Source organism: Rhea pennata, chromosome 3, assembly GCF_028389875.1.
Source record: "Rhea pennata isolate bPtePen1 chromosome 3, bPtePen1.pri, whole genome shotgun sequence".
In the NCBI taxonomy this organism is placed as follows: Eukaryota; Metazoa; Chordata; class Aves; order Rheiformes; family Rheidae; genus Rhea; species Rhea pennata.
In genome coordinates this window covers 24756385-24773929 of record NC_084665.1, presented here as the reverse complement: position 1 = coordinate 24773929, position 17545 = coordinate 24756385, and the positions used below count along the sequence as shown (strand labels likewise).

The 17545-nt window shown below is 36.0% G+C and overlaps 1 protein-coding gene across 1 annotated transcript in view; it reads right to left on the bottom strand.

Moving 5' to 3' along the window:
- USH2A (usherin) overlaps window positions 1-17545 on the bottom strand; it is a 397775-nt gene that overhangs the window by 131567 nt on the left and 248663 nt on the right. Inside the window, exons 38-40 of the mRNA XM_062573566.1 lie at window positions 11022-11172; window positions 10702-10844; window positions 1805-2433 (exon numbers count right to left, since the gene is read on the bottom strand). Coding sequence (XP_062429550.1) covers window positions 1805-2433; window positions 10702-10844; window positions 11022-11172 — 923 coding nt within the window. The remainder of the gene's footprint in view (window positions 1-1804; window positions 2434-10701; window positions 10845-11021; window positions 11173-17545) is intronic.

Genomic DNA, 17545 nt, shown 5'->3' with positions numbered 1-17545 from the left:
TCATTCAGAAGGTCATACAATGTAGATATTTAAGGGCTTTTAATGTTAATGATTGACTGAAGAAGAGAAAAACAAAGCATTTGAACTCCTTGGCAAGATGGCAAAATCTGGGGAAGAAAAAAAAAAAAAAAAAAAAAAGAAGAAGAAGAAGGGGAAAAGTATTATTGAAATTGAATTATTACTGAATGAAGACTGCACTGCCAGATTTCTGGTCACAGAAGAAAGAAATGATCAAACTGACTTTCAGCATGAGTAGATTCCTTAAATTTGGAGTGAGGAAAAGGCAATAAAATTATGACTGAGCCCACACCTCTGATCTCAAGGAAGATATCCAGTAAAGAATGACAAGACCTCTAATAACTCATTGGCTTTTTAAAATTGGGATTGAGTGTTGACTGCACTTGGAGAAAGAAAGAAAAAATATGGGTAAGGTATAAAATTATTATGCTTTTATCACATTAACTGAAGCATTAAAGGTTGCAGTGACTTCTTTTTTGTGCTCAAATAGAGTTGAAGATAATGTGTAAAAGCTGCTGTAATAAAATGTGGATATGTGTGTAAGCACGTCATTGAACTAGGGCCACTATTTACTCAGTGTTAATTCTCTTGGTAAATCCATGAAAAAATGCTTTACTGTAAATTGTCGTGGATATTAAGACATATCTACAAAGGTAGATATATAGATATAGAGTGCAGAGTTGCTTCTGGAATCACCAGAAAGAAGATAGTCCAAACCTCTAAGAAGCACTGTGGTAATTCATCACAATTACTAGTGGTCGACCATTATTAATTCTTACAGTAAGCATTGTATGCATACTGAGCTCATTTGCTATCTATGTGGAGGTAACATGCAACACCTCAGATATTAAAACATAATTTAAAAAACTCAAGAATTTTTTATCTAATGGTGAATAGCTTTTGTCATAGCCTAAAACTGTGTGTGAACAAACGAAAAAAAATGCATTGGTTTGCTGCTTAAATTCATATCCTCAGATTATTCAGACTGCATCGGTAACACCATTTTATGTTTACCTTTTGAAAATACAATGTATACCAAAAATAATAAATCTAACAGATGAACTTCAATCTTATGCAAATATCCTTTGTTTTGTGCTCTGGTGAGCAAGCTACTGTACCAATACTTTTGGCATTAGTACAAGACTGAATCCATGGAAGCATGTGTGTATTTACACAAAAGAGGCTTCTAAGCTACAAAATCCCTCTTGTTTGGTTACACTAATTTCCCTTGAATGAAGTTTGTATGCAAGCCAAAACAATGGTAGTTATCCTGTCCTCTAGAGTTCATTCCCAACAGAACGATGTGAATAATTGAAAACTTCCTAGGTAGTCCTGTAAGACTATTCTTTTCTAAATCAAGAGAATCATAATGCTATTTTTTCCTCATTTGCTGTTAAAAAAAATCTAGTAATTACATAAAAGTTTTAATTATATAAAAATTCTTGTTACTTCCTAGCATTTTAATGAAGTCTTCAAATTTGGGGGAAGGTAGTAGTTCATTTTCTGATCTGATTAGGAAGTTAAAAGTAAGCATTCAAGCGTAATATCCAAAATATTATGTCAGGTGCACAAGTTAAAAAAAATGTGGAGTATAATGCCAAGAGGCTGGTGTAAAGAAAAACTGGAAAGGAAGCTAATGGTTTTGAGCCAAAGGACAGACACTAATTATTTATCTACCCCCGCAGCAATGAAATCTGTTGGCTCAGCCAGCAGATGTCTCTCTTAAATACACAGTTGCTACAAGGAAAACTTGTAAAAGCTGTAAGGCAATAAGAAATTTTCCTACCTTGATCGAATGGGGTCCCAGCACTTCTGCATCAGGTGGTAGAACACCAGCAGGCCTGGATGGTCTAGTGGTAACTTCTGACCACGTACTGCTGTTTGTGCCTCCATGAAGAGTACTCATCAGTATTCTGTATTCAAATTTCTGCCAAGGGCTCAGAGCAGTACTCTGGTCAATATAACTCATAGAATGACTGAGAGGGAGAGTCACCAGAGTTGATATTTGCTCTGTACCCTTAACTCTCCTTTCTATTGTAAGGTTTTCCACCAAACCATTTGGATGAGCAGGCTGCTTCCATGATATGACCACAGATGTTGGTGTATCAGAATACAGTTCCGGGGCAGAAATACCTTCAGGTGCATCTGGAGAAGTCCGTATTTCTGGAGTCTTGGGTGAAAGAGAGCATCCTTTAGAGGTGCATCCTTCTACCTGAAATACATAGACAGTGTAAGGATGCAAGTCTTGTACAGTGCAGTTGGATCTAGTTCCTAGCACTGTAGCATGCAGTTGGCCATTTTGGTAAATATTATAATGAGTGATAATGCCATTTTGCTTTAAAGGATGCTGCCAGATGATGCTTGCTGCCCTCGATGTGACATTCAATAAAAGTGGTGGATCTATAGGTCCAGGCTCTGTAACAGGAAAAAAAGAAAAGGAAAATTACTAGAATTCTGTGATTTGTAAAAGTTAGCATTAGCAAGTGTTATTCATCAAAAGAGTCTCAAAATGACAAAAAAGTTCAAATCTATCAAACAGTCTATTTCCTTACAAACTGTAGGCCCAGCTATTTACGGGATGAATATGGCTTTCTTCTCAAAGGCAGGCTGCTCTTTAGGCACATTGTCTCTGCTCCCAACCTTCCTTCTTCTTTCTCTGCATCTTTTTCCCTCATGTGTCTCAATGATGTCCTACTGATGCCATTAGCATGTGCAGAAAGTGTAAGGGTAAGTATCAATATAGAACTGCAGTTCTAGCTTTTGTTGACATTTTTCTAGAGCACTAGCTACTAATTGCAGCCAACAGCACAGTCATAACAAAGCTGCATATTTTGCAGCTCAGTAAGTCCCTATTGCATCTCGCATTATATATTCAATATTTTACTTCATTCTGTTTATAATTCTAATCCATTTTTTGCAATTTATCTACTCCCTGTTAATATTATAGGTGATTTTTTACTGTGACTGTGACAGAAGCTGCCGATTTAGCTCTTTCACCTACTGATAAATAAACAATGCACAGATCTGACCTTTAGGTTAACAGGTTTTATGCTTGCTCCACTCAGCACTCTAACTGATTCAATTATCATAAAGGTTCAGGAGCTTCTATGAATACTGAAAAAGACCGACCATATGCCTGCATAGGTGTTGTGGAACAGCAAATACTCTGCAGCCCTCCAGAGAAATTCCTTAATTGTAAATAATTTCACCATGCGACACAATCAAGTCACCTTGAATGCAAAACCCTCAGCCTGTGGAGGCAAAGTGTTATTTAAGCTTTACTGGGCTGCGTTAAATTCTGCAATTTGAAGGGCTGTTAAGTTTTTCAATTGAAATTTCATTTAAAATGCAGGTGCTTTTTATTATATTGAGGCTTTACTGCTCTCTAGGTACAAGCAAGAACATGGTGCAATAACACAAATCTGGCTCAATCACTGATCAGTAACAGCTGTAATTCCAGAACATTTAGCATTCTTATAAACCACGTCCTGAAATCTATAAATTGCTACAGCAGATCAAGAAAATGCTATATTCCCCCTATTCTGCCCATAGCGATTTTGACATTTATGAGATTTTTCTGTGAACATTACATTTTATTGAAATCTTAAAAAAAGATATACTTGGATTTAGTAATTGTTTAAAATAGCTTTAGGTTTGGGGATTTTTAGGGAGGTAAGTTTCAAATATCAAGGGTTGAAAATTTAAAATTCATCAGCGACTGCGTGTATGCTAAGACTCCATGGCACATATCAAAGCATATGTGGGATTCCACAATAGTCAACAACACTATCACTGAACTCCTAGTGAAGTGCTATTGCTGTCCAAACCACAATGAACAATACCTCCATAAGAAGAAATACTCACTTCACCACAAGTTAAAGTAACTCCTGTTAATTTTAAAGTGAAGAGAGAGAGAGAGAAACAGGAAGCTTAGAAAAAACAAATCCAGCACAAAGAATGGTTCTTTCTCTATTTCAGAATAACAGCTGAAGCAGTCAGAATGTGGGATTCCCCTCCCACATACAGAAAGAGATAAATCAGGATTATTCCACTAAAGTTTGTGGTAACTTATATAGTAAGCTTTTTTTGCCTTTATATTTGAAAAAAAGTGTTTTTCATTATATGATGCATCACAAAGCAACTCCATAAACTCATCCATATCAAAAATTCTGTTCTACCCACAATGAGAACACGGTCAGAGTTCTACACTAATGCTTGTGCACTGTAGAATTAATTTAGAATTCTGAATTTACAAATAAAAAAGATGATCTGTAGAAAAGAGCAACCCAATTCTATTTGCACGCACACATGGGCAAACCAATTAGGTCATAAACTGGAACAAAATTTGGTCTGTTATTTAGACTCACTGAGAAATGGAGGAGTGGGGATGTAAACCTAGACTAGGTATTCTCTAGAGTAAAAATTTTGCCAGATAGGAGGGAAGGAGAAAAATCCCTTTTGGAACTGAGGATCTTGAGAATCAAATTCTAGTTTAATTGGGGGGGGTCGGGGCAATTTGAAATATGTAATATTTACCACTGCACTACATACTAACATTTTATCTAATTATACCTCATATGAGCTATCATACTGTGAGCTTCTGCTGAAGGAAAAGGGGGAAAAAAAAAAACCCAGCAATCAAGCCATTTGTTGCGAGGAGATGGATAAGCCTTTTTATTCCTACTGTGAATAAGTTGCTGGCATTAGAGGCGACACATTCATGATAATTAGTTGAACCTGTGCTTCAAACCCCCACAGAGTTTAGACATATTCCTTAAAGACAATCTGTTGTAATGTATCGGAGGAAGTGTCAAACTTTAACTTTGGATCCCCCTATTCCCCCTCCCTCAAAAAAGTGTATTTTGGTAGCTAACATACCTTCCCATACATTCCCTACTGCCCTTTTAAAAGAGAGATTTTTAAGACTCTCTCAATTCAAACAAGACATTTGAGAGATGCTTAATTGGCCCCACTGGATGGGAAAGCATTAAATCCTGATCCCCAACAATCATTCAGTGTAGCTTCTTTTTAAATGGCAAGCAGAATCATCTAATTCTATATACAAATCAACTAGCATGATACCGCTTGGTTGAAAGGGTCACCACAATTATGTAAAACATGAGTATTAACTATAATTGGGATAGTTTGCTAATACAATAAAAAGCTCTGAACATGAGAAAAGTTATGCTCACAGCAGTAGCTATCACTTTCTAAAGTAAGAATTCATGGATGAAATGACATGAAAAAGATGGTTATAAAATTTTAATGGAATGATAAAAGGCAAAAGTCAGCCTCTCAGCTGAATTCTTAAAATCCCTATATATCACAATCAGCTCCTTAACTGTAAAATCAATGTGGAGTATAACATGTTGTCAATGTGGTTGTCACTGGAGGGAAGACTGCAAAGTATGACAGCTACACAGCTCAGCCTGACAATGATGAAAATAAAATCATAAAGATTTTTACCTGGATGTAATTGTTTATAGAAGTAACTACTGAACACAAGAACTGTGGGCATCTTTTTCCCTAAGATTCTTGGTTCATATTTCAAACTATTTCATTATAGTATTAATACTGGAAGGTAGTTTAATTTTGGCAAATGAAATTATCTTTTATGGCAGGCTATTTTGTTCATCTGCTTCAAAAGTTCAGACTCTACTTAAAATGAAGGTACAAAACTGCCATTAATCTTTTTTAATTCCCTGACTAGAACCACAACATTTGTTTACTTATTGTACAGATCCAGGGTGCAGAGGGACATACACTCTCAAGGAGATATTTTTGGAGAATCTATACTTTCATTAATATACTGAGACATGTACCTGGATTACTGCCCTTTAAAGCTAATGAGAAATACCTGATTTGCGAGGAAACTCACTCACTAAGCAGAATAGACATTCTGTGCCTTTTATTCTTGAATCATTTACTCTTTTCAGGAACATGGGCAATGAAATTAAACATATTAACAAAAGGTAGTGCCTTTCATAAACTACTGACTGTATCCAGCAGAGAATCCAAGTTGTGTAGGTCTGGTCACAAGCGGTCACAGGACTCTCTTATCACTTCAGATCATAGAACTCAAAAGTCATTAAGCTTTTTGTACAATTACATGCAGTCGGTATGAACCCCTTCCAATATGTATTGAAAACCATCTTCAAAATATTTAGATTTTTTGACCCCTACTACTCTGGCAGGGTGTTGGTTCCAGAGCCTCTGCCTAGCATTTAAGAAACTTCTAATTCCTAATGTAAAGGCAGGTCCACGCAGTTTGTACTCTTCATCATGTGCCACAATATTATTTTTGTTTAATTTGTTCTCCTCTCCTTCTGGTATCCACCCAGCCATACATTTCACGTGACTTTCTGTTCCCTTTTTCACCTCGGCAGGTTTCATCTTTTCTTGCTGCAGTTTCCATTTATCTTTCTTGACCACAGGTGTCCAGACTCCCATCAATTAACTATGGATTAGGTTATATGCCTAAATTATATAGACCTAGTTTACGTGCCTATATTAGGAGACTATTTTTTTCAGACACCCTATACAATCAGCAGAGAAAGAAAGCTCTTCTGAAAGATAAGGGAAAATGCAGCATTTACTCTCTGTCCTGAACTGCCCTATAGAGGAACCTGTCTCTCTCTGTTGACTATGTAGAGAAACTTAAACAGAATACTCTTCCTCACCCTGGAACCAAAGCTTTGTGCTGTGAATGCCAGAGGAGCACGGAAGAACAGTTTGTACAATAGCAATAACAATTCCTTATTTCTCCAGGAAATACATCAGCTGATACGTTGCATCATTTCATTTACTTTTTTCTTGGTTGCAGTCTCTAGCAATTCTCATAAATAATGATCTCAAGCCACCACTGTGTATTGTGTACTTTTGACATTACTTACTGTGAATAAATATGGGACAGGCCTATAGCCTCTTTATAAATAAGAGAGATGGACTCACAATCACATTATCTAAGAAAAAGAACAAAAACTAGACTGCCTGATAGGCAAGTCACAAAAACCTCTCTCTCAAATAGTGCAAGCCATGCAAAGTCTTTCAGGAAGAACTCCACATATGGGGAGGGTACACTAGCCCAAGGGACTAAAATGTAGTCATGTGAAAGAGAACGGGATGATGATTGAAGGGGTACGCAGGTCATTCATTGGATGGCAAACAGTTTCGGGGACATTCAGAAGATAAGAACTGGCAGCTTTCTTCTGAAAAGTAACAATTTTTTGGTAGCTTGTAACTTGTCCATATAAATATAGATTTTCTTAGACACAAGAAAAAGCACCTTTTTGATTTTGGAACTATCCCTGCCATCTAATATTACTTCTGGTGGAAAGCTGCCACCCAGTATAATTTACCAACCTTAAAGTTATACCACAAGAATACTTCAACTGGCATAGGACCAGCTGCAGAAAACTATAACCAATTCCTTTGTAGCTTCCTTCCCAGATTGTTCAAAGCCTTACCATGATAAAATTAATTTCAATTAATCAATTAATTTCTTTATTTTTATATCTGGAAATTTTATTTCTAAATACAACACATGCTCTCATTTCAACGGTACATACTGATCTCTTAGTTCAGTGGTGAGTATACTGATTGCAACAGAGTTACTTTAAAATTTACACTCAAGTTACTGAAAGCAAAATCTAATTCAGAAATTCATCAGCTGCTTTTATTTGTCTGGCAGCAAATAGTCTGATGCTATACTGACCAAGATCACTGGAACAAACATCTTTTATTAACACCTTTAACAAGTTTTTAAAATATTCATAGGATATGTATATTATTGCTATCTGGCACTTGCAGGGTAGAGTTTAAAAGAATGCACTGAATCTGTTACTAGCATCCTGCTCTTGTAAATTGAAATATTTGAAAATCTGTCAAAATTTTTCCAGTATGTTTTCTTGCATTAAAAAATATCCCCAAACTTACTAATCTTTATAGTAAAATATTCTATTATCAGATACAGCTGATTTTTATGGCAGCATTTGCTAATTTTTCCTTAATGTTTCCTAATTTCCTCCCAGTTTACTAAATATTCATCATAAATAAAATATACTGCTCAATAGACAATGATTGTGAAATTGTCAGCTTGTATTAGTATACTCCGTTGACTTTTAAACAAGGTGTGTTGATTTACATCTATTGATCTCAGGTGCAGGTGTGCATATGCATACTCACGTATGTATTTTATTCCTACAGATATTTTATGCTTTAGTGAAACAAGCGAGACATACACTCACTGTGTAGAATTCAATCAGAACATGAGTACACACATATATTTCAGCAGAATAAGAGATAACGGGAAATTTCTACTGTCAAATTGTACTTCAAAAAGTGAAAGTGTATTGGTTAGCAGGGCCAGGAATTATGTGAGGTTTTGCAACAAGCTGTCAGTATAGGCAGTTTTATAAGAAACACATTGAAGCCTTGACAGAAATGCTACTCATATCCAACGCGAATCATTCAGTTTTAAGTAATTGAGTTGAACATGTTTTGACAAATGGCAGCCCTCCACAATGACACCAAAACCAGAGTCCTCAGCCCCCACTGAAAGTTTTGTTGTTAAATTACAAGAACTGTTGGATAGCAGACACACACCAGCACTTATTCTTCATCAGTATTAATGCAAGAAGAATAGGATGTTTTAGGAAAAATCATTTTCCCCAAGGAGACATAGAGTTTATAACTGAAATACAGAAGTTTGTTTTAAACTAAGGAACAAGATGCAGCATCACAGCTGAAGAGGCAAACGGATTGTTAATCTCAAAATATTTGAACTGAGTAAATTCTGCAGAGGCATTATATTAATTTTCTCTTGTTCTTAAATCTTCTTTGGCCACATCTACCTCCTGCACTGACTTCAGGTATTTACGCAGTCAGGTTTTACAGAGGGTAAATTTTCACGTCAGTGCACAAAGGCCATCCAAGTTCTATCAGCAGGTAACTTTTACAAGGAGGACTGTATTGGAATGCATATCCTGTGCAAGCCTCCTGCTCGGTACTTAATTAGCAAAAAGAAAATTTGAAAGTTCTACATCTACTACTTTGCACAAAAAATAGTTTTTACATTTACTAATAAGCAATGCCTTCTAAATATACTTCTGTGCTCCTACTATCTAAGAAAGAAACAACACTGAATTATCTGACCAGAGATAAATAACAATTGATGTTTCAACAAAATAGGTGGACTAGTTGCAATCAGATCATTAACATTAAATAAATTTAGTATTATTATATCCACTTTCGGTAAAAAAGTAAAAAATAAAGGAATTGAATCTCTACAAAGATTTTCACAGGTAGATAACAGGTCTCCAGCCTGCAGAGGCCAACTTCAGAACTTACTTTTGTTCATAAGCATAGGTAATGTATCTATAGAAGCATTCGTATTTTTGAAGCTTGAATGTATTTATCAGATAAATTTCTGTTATGACTTACTTGCTCAGCTTTAAACAAAACATGTATTCCAGTTGTGGGAACATTCTTTAGGAAACATCTAGAAAAAGAGTTAGACAGCTATCCATCTAGGAAAAGAACTAAAACCAAGCTGAGTCACAAGCACTGAATAATTCCTACAACAACTGCTTGTGAACGCTACGTTAAAGGCAGAGTCCCAAATACAGATCTCGTATCAGTGTAAAAGAAAGAGTAACAGCAAAGCATATTTCAGTGTGAATGCTGTGCAAATAGGCCATTAATGAAACCAGGAAGCTAGGATTTTGGATTTTTATCATAAAAACAAAAACACACCTTTTCCCCCTTCAGAATTTCTTGCTTTGTTATTAAACAAGATGTAACAGGAAAAATCTCTTTAGAAAATACTTCAATTGCTCTAAAATGTAGTACAATGGGGTCATTACAGATCTATAAAAACACACCAACAAAGATTTTATTTGAAAACAACAGCTTTTTCCACAAAGGGTGTTATTAGGTTTCCTATTACAGTGTAAGAGAAAACTAATAGCTAAGCTTCTAAAAAAAAACCCTGAATATTATGTACTTCATGTACAGTAAGTCCCAATTTTGTCATCAGTTTTTGCTTAAATACCACACTAGATGCGAATTCCTAGACTGACACCTAAAATGGCTGTACCTATATGCTGACTCTTGACTGTTAAATCGAAGGACGGTTGAACATATATAAGTAGAGTATGCAGAATATAAGAGCTAATAATGAAGAAAATGATGGGATTGGCAACGACAAACTGAATTTTAGACCTGTAGACCACTAATTTGAATTAGCACAGATCAGCTGTAATGAAAACTTCTTTTCAGCTGTGCTGAGATTACCTAAGATGTACTACAGAAGTCAGACAACTGTCATATACTGTGCACTTCAACTTATTTTCTCTGTTATGTCTGAAATCAGAATCAAGTCTTTTTGTATATAAAGGAATACCCTTTAAAAAGCTGTGAGTATATCTTAACCTGACTATATATGAAAATATATACATGGAGAGGTATAGTATAAAGAAATTGGATACTTATTCCCAAAATATGTATTTAAATACACTTGTTCAATGAAAATCTCAGATAACTGATACTTGATATTCAGGAAGGAAATGCATTATTGCTATGTAACTGAGAAAGCTAGATAACCGAAAGAAATTACGTGCAGTGGCAGCTGAAATGTTATTTATATTTCTGCTAAAGGCAGTTAAATAAAATTGGACTGCTTACTGTCTTCTGCTGTGGTCATTGAAGTCCAGTTGCTGTAAACATTGCCATAACCGTTGGAAGCAACCACTCTTATCTCGTACTCAGTGTATGGCTGCAGATCTCTGACCCTGTGCTGTAAGGAAGCAGTAGGGCTGGAGAGCAACCTGCAAAGAAAAGCAGTGTAAGTCACAGAGCTGATTGTGCCAGCAGTGAAAGAAAGACTAACACATTATAAGGTGAGCCTATATTTGAGATCATGAGCCATAAAGGTGAGCCATATTGGAGATCATGGCACTTCTCTTGCTTAACAGTTTACAGTGGCCTTGTTACGGTCCGCGTACTCTAGAATGTCACCAGCAGAATGCCTCGGCCTCATCTGGAGTTGGTAGCTGGGCAAGCCTGGGGCGTTGTTACGAACTGGTGTAGACCAGGCAACCTGAAGACTGGTCGGAGTGGCAGATGAAAGCCTTGGAGGCATCACGCCATCTGGAGCTGTCGAAAAACACGGATGAATTAGAGCAGAGAAAACCATGGAGAACATATGCTGAATGGAAACAAAATGCTCCATATACTGGAAAAACTGTTCCTCAGGATCAACAGCAATGTTAACATGGTCCATTTAGTTTAACGTTTTCACTACTGAACTATGATAGTTCTTTATTTTTGTCTTTGCAATACAGTTACATGAATATCATTTTGCTAAAAGCAAACCCCTAAACACCAAAAGGAATTCAGAAGCAACATATTCTCTACCACCTGTTTGTATATTATCTGCTTCTCCAACTGCCCAGTTCTGCCACCCTCAGAAGTTAAAGAACTGCTCACAGAAATCTTTCCCAGCAAGAGTAACATTGATCAGATCTTTTATCAATCCTATACCTTCTCACTCTTATACATTAATAATAATTTTAAAAGAAAAAAGCAGAAATTTTAAGGAAACATTTTTTTAAAATAAATAAAAATTATAAAAATCGAAATTCTTTGAAATCTCAGTCTCTAGCCCACTATTTTGTTAAGAAAATTAATTTTTATAAAGCCCAGGAACTCCAGATCAAAATCTGTTACTAGCGATACCACCAATGACCTTTAACTGCTGCAAATTTCACCGCATGCAGTAAAAAGAACTATGCCTCTACATACCAGTGAGTTTATGGCTCTGTACATTTTTCTTTTTTTTTTTTTTTTTCTTTAAAAAAAAAAAAAAAAAAAGATCTGTTGGAGATACTTTGGAAATAAACAAACCTAAAATTTTTATATTTGATGTATGTCACTGTAGTTCTCTTCCAAAAAGTTAAAACACTGGAACGTTACTGCCTTTGCCATTTAAACTTGTCTAATGTTTCTGCTTTTCATTGTCCAGTAGTTATTATTTGCTTCTTTCTTTGTTCATTCCAACAGAATTTTTTTTATTGCTCTTATTGTCTTCTTCCTCTACATTGAAAACCAGTCTCACTTATCTGCCACTTAAGGCAGAGTTGTAAGGCAACCTATGGCTCAGCACACTTGCAGGATAGTGTGCTGACTGAAAAACTGCACCTGAGAGCCAGATTTACTAATCTGGATAGACAAGTGAGCAGTAGTTTATAATAAGTTTTATAAACCTGATTTACCACGTGAATATGTATGGGTTACTAAGGGGGGAAGGAACAGACTTTGTGAGAGACTGCCTGAATCTTCCTCTCCCTGAAAAAGATGAAAGGATGACACCGACTCTCAAGAAAAAACATTAATCAGTCATATACAAAAGCATTTATTTATACCAAGGTACATGCACACAGAGAGGCATAAACTAGCAGCTGGCTATATTACTCTCATTAACATACCTATGCTTGGGGAAATTTATAGTTCTTCAGTTCCGGCTCCAAGTCATATTACATAGGAAAGGGAGAAGACATGGCTTGTTCCAATCTGGATATTCTTATTCCTTTTCCTCTAAGTTCAAAGTCCACAAGTCCTCATAAAATAATTTTACTAAAAGCTGGCTGCTGGGGTCCCTGAGTTATTACCAGACTTATGAGAATTGGCCTTTAGCCCTGCAACCTCTCCTTGTCTTTTCAAGGCCCAAAGAAGAGGGGTGGCTTCTCTAGCCTCCCTCCCTTTCCCCCTCCCTCTGTTACCATGAAAAAGGCAACATGAAATTGTTGGGCCTTAGCCAAGCTGGCAGTGTTTGGAAGCTCCCTCCTGTTGTGGCTACCTAGAGATAGGTAATCACTCTGGTGAATCCTAAGAAAACTTTTAAACTTCCTACTTCCAAATTCAGAAGATGGCTGAGCCTAAGGTAATTTGTGGCATACAAATTCATTGCCAGCACCTTCAAGGCTAATCAAGAACCTCTGAACAACTCAGTTCGGAGGGAAGAAGCTAGAAGAATATTTAGTTGGAACATCCCCTACGTATCTCTAGCTGAACCACCAAACATCACACATCAAATGCCTCTATATGTGAATTAAATCACACAGAGTAAAATGGAGAACATATATTTATTTCACTTTACATTGTTCTATTTAGCAGCAATGCAACTAAGGTTAGCATTAGGTCTTGTGATTTAAATCTTATCAATGTAAAGTACAGTACTTGCAGGTAATTATGAACTATTTTGGCATCCCTTTAAAAATGATTCCTAAAGTTGATAGCATGCAAGCCCTGCCAGCACAAGAAAGACGACACTATACTTGTAAAACCTTTTATCAGAGAGTTTAAAGTGTTTTCATAAGCTGATACAAGCAGAAAGGCTCAAAACCTCTTCAAAGCAAGGTACTACTTCATTCAAAACTGAACTGCGTCTGGAGCTTAAAATGAGTCAGTTGTTTAAGTGGACACAGAAATTCTACAGAGCAGAAAAGCCAAATCTAAAAATGAATCTAACTAGCTGAGATATAATTTGGTGAGGAAGCCAATGTTCACATTGTTATTGAAGAGACAGTGTAAGCAACTCACTTAGGACACAAAAGTGTTAAATTTATTTCCAGCTCTGTCAGGACACATGAGTTCACCTTTGTCTTTCATTTCTCAATATGTTAAATGGAGATAATAATACTTATCGTCCTTTGTAAAGCTCTCTGAGATCCATAAAATAAGATCTCTGATTAAGCTTTATATACATACAGTGGTGGTTATTATACTGATATAGGAATGTTCATCAAGAAAGAAAGATGTAGCTGTCTATATGTCAAAAACAATTCATAGTGCAGATGTTACTTTAATAGTGTAAGTAATCACAACTAAATGTTCAAATCTTTTCTACTAACAAAGCACAACATAAGGAAGAATAGAAAATTTGGAAAAATCTCTCCTATAAAAGTCAACTGATCTGTAGAGCAAGTCTACCCCACTACTTTCAAGCCAACATGTTAGAATATACAGCAAATTTATCTAAATGTTATCTAAAATATTTCCCCTAGTTTGCCAAGAATGTCATTAATATGCACTTTGAAAAGAACGGGACAGTAGGCCAAGACTGTGCAATGCTAAAATTTTTGAGTTTCTACTGAGCCATAATGAGAAAAGCGTTCTGTAAAACTGCTCACATTTCCAGCATTAAAATCACAGAGCACTTCCTCCCAAAACTAGCATTTCTAAATTGCATACAAAATATCCTTTGATTATTTCAAACACTCAACATCATCAAGGTCTTCACTGTAACATTCCACTCAGCTTAACCCTTTTTATCTGACCCATATTCCCAAGAGACTCTTTACTATCCAAGTAATAACTGGCAACCAGCAATAATTCTACTGAAAATTTCTCAACAGAAGAGCCATGTATCTATCAGCTTGATATATCACCTTCAAGATGCAATGTTGCTCAAAAAGCTCCCCTCAAGCTTTAATATGACACTCAAGGGGCAGCCACTCCACTTGCAACCTACTGAATCAACATCTAGACCAGTAAATCCTCACTTAGCAGAGTAGAAATTCACGCTTTATCTATGAAGAGACTACAAAGGCTGAATAAAATACTTAACCAGATGTCAATTTTAAACAAAGGATTAATTAATAAACAACTCTACAAAATAATAAAAATTGAAGATTGTTTCAAGTTCACACTAATATATTATATTCTGGGTACTCTGATACATGCAAATGAGTCAAGAAAGGCTTGATCCCTGCTCTGCCATTAACATGCTTTGAAAATAGTCTTTGAAAACCGTTTTAGTTTCTTGCCTCAGTTTCCTCATTTTAAGCAGCAGATGTTGTATTCGTCAGCCTTGTAAGGATTTGGCTGTTTTAGGACCACAAGCATTACATTAAATGCTTGCATTTGAATATTTCCTCCATGTTAAAAGACTGCCTTTTAAAGAGATATTGTCCATACTTACCATAAGAATATATTCCTGAAATTTAAATTATCTGACAGTAGAATTTACGTAAGATTATTAAGAGTGAATTATCATTAGGACAACATATTATGATTTAGCGTTGAAAATGTCTGCATTGTTGCTCTTTAAGAAAAGCCAGGAAGAAAATGATTTGATACTATCAAATCGGCACAAATTCACAGCACCTTTGATGAAGTGACACTGCTTTTTAACAGTCATCAGATATTCATCTGCTCTCTCCGTAGTATCTGCAGACAGGCAACCAGAAGAGTTTGGAACTATGCAAATGTTACTCTACAGTTTGCCACATCTGCATGTGCAAAATATTTAGCACAGATGATGCATTTACATCTTATCTAAATATTTTTCAAACCCATGTGTACGCAAATGATAATTGCAGGCATTTAACTACAGAGGAAGGAAAATTGGCTCTTCACAGTTTGTGCCATAACAGCAAGGAACAGCTTCAGTAAGCCTGCCTTTAGATGAATGTCTCATTCAGTCATGCCCACTCTCATCCTTTTCCAGGTTCAATTCACAAACCCCATTTCATTATCTTATTGCATTGGTTGTTTAGATACTCCTGATTTATTTTCTATTTTAGGTGCCCATACTGAGATCATCTCATCATGGCACTTTTTATGGCAATATGTTCTGCACCTTGATATTTGTTTCTCCTGATTTTCTCCAGTATGCCTGTTATCTAGCTGTTTGGTCAGTCCAAATAATTCCAGTCATTGCACTCTCCATAATTTTCAATATGGACATCGTGTTTTTGTTTCATTTAACTGAAAGACAGGCCATGTTGCTGGGCCATATGTCATCACTAGAAGGGCATGCTAGTTATAAACCTTTATCTGTTGGCAAAGCAGAAGATTGCTTTTTTTGTTTCTTATCTTCACAGGCTCATTGACGTTTACTCTGCTTTTTTAACCTTCTTTTCCCAGCCATCTCACCTATTTGATGCATAGTGAATGCACACAGTAGCTATTGATTTTTCATTTAATATATGTATTCAACCACCTTGTTTTTCACCTACTCAATGTGTAACAATTGCATACAGTATTCTTGGATCTTCCTTTTAATTTTTTAACTCCAAGAATACATGTTTTCAGTTACAGATATAGCTACACCTAATAATACATCTACCAGGGAGAAACATAGCCCTAATGTTAGTTTTCTGTTATACATCCTTGTTCAACACATATCCAGACGCTTTGTATCATATGATATGCAATGTCCTTCTGGCATATGGAGCTTCGGAAAGGAAGGGAAGCTGCAGTATGGGAAAAAGCAACTAATGAGACATAAAGCAGTAGCTTAAAGCCTTCTTAAACCTCCCAGTAAATCCACATCTGTTCACACCCACTGTTCTTAACATTTTCCTTCCAATTGTATAAGGTAAATAAGGTACAGAAATATCTCATTCTCTCTTCACGATCTATCCCGTTTTATAGACCTGATCTCTGATATAATAATTTCATTTGAAAAGGAGTTGCTTTGCAGACCTGTTCACTTTTTAATCTTTATTGCTACTTATAGCAGTAACACCCAGTATCACTTGGAAAAACTAAAATATAAAGCCTGAAAATCTTTATTTGAATTCAGTGTGTAAGCTTTATCTGCAAACTTTCCTCCACTTGCACTATTTGGTATTCCAAGCTGCACAGTACAATTTTAGTAGGGCCCTGAAAATCAGCTCAAGCTTTATGCAGTGGCCTGGAGACCTGAAATTTAAAACAATCCTCTTACGAAATCCCAGAGAGGACTTACATATTCCTTATTAATACTGCTCTAAAGAAAACAGAACTCAGACTCCTTCTCCTTTTAATGAACTTTTCTGCATGTGCACCTGCAATTAGGATATGGGTCTCATGTAAAAATACGTGAAAGACATACCCCTTTCCAAGGTGTTATCTTTTACTGAAGTCGACACTATAAAAACATCTCGTACATTTGTCTCATTTACCTTACAGCTGTATAACAAGAGGTAACCTGCCTTTATTCACTTGTGCTATTCCCTCATGAAGAAGTTTATCTATGTTACTCAGCAAGAACTTTGCTAAACTCTAAAAGCCACAAAAGAATGCCAATAAGCAATTAGCTGAATGATTAATGATTATAATACCTGTAATAAAGATATTGGATGGAATTTATAACTGCCCAGTAAAACCAATTATTCATCAGGCTGTTTAAAAGGATGCTTAGCCAATAACTGTCATATCACAAAATTAATTTTTAAAAAAGGCCATGAGGAAAAAACATAAGGATTGGTATTTAAAAAATGAGGCAGAAATTCATGCTAGACAAACAACTGTTGTGGGTACATTGTGACTCTAGTCATTTAGGAAATGAAATACGTATGTGAAGTAGCTTTGAGAAACTATCAGATCTTTTTATACGTGCAATAAAACTGCCATTTTTCCCTTACTTAGGGGAACAGATGTGGCAAGAGGGGAGGGAACCAGATTCTGCCCATATTTGTGTGATATCTTCCACTTCCTGCATGAAGCAGCTGTAAAGTGAACTTCAAGATGATATGTTTTG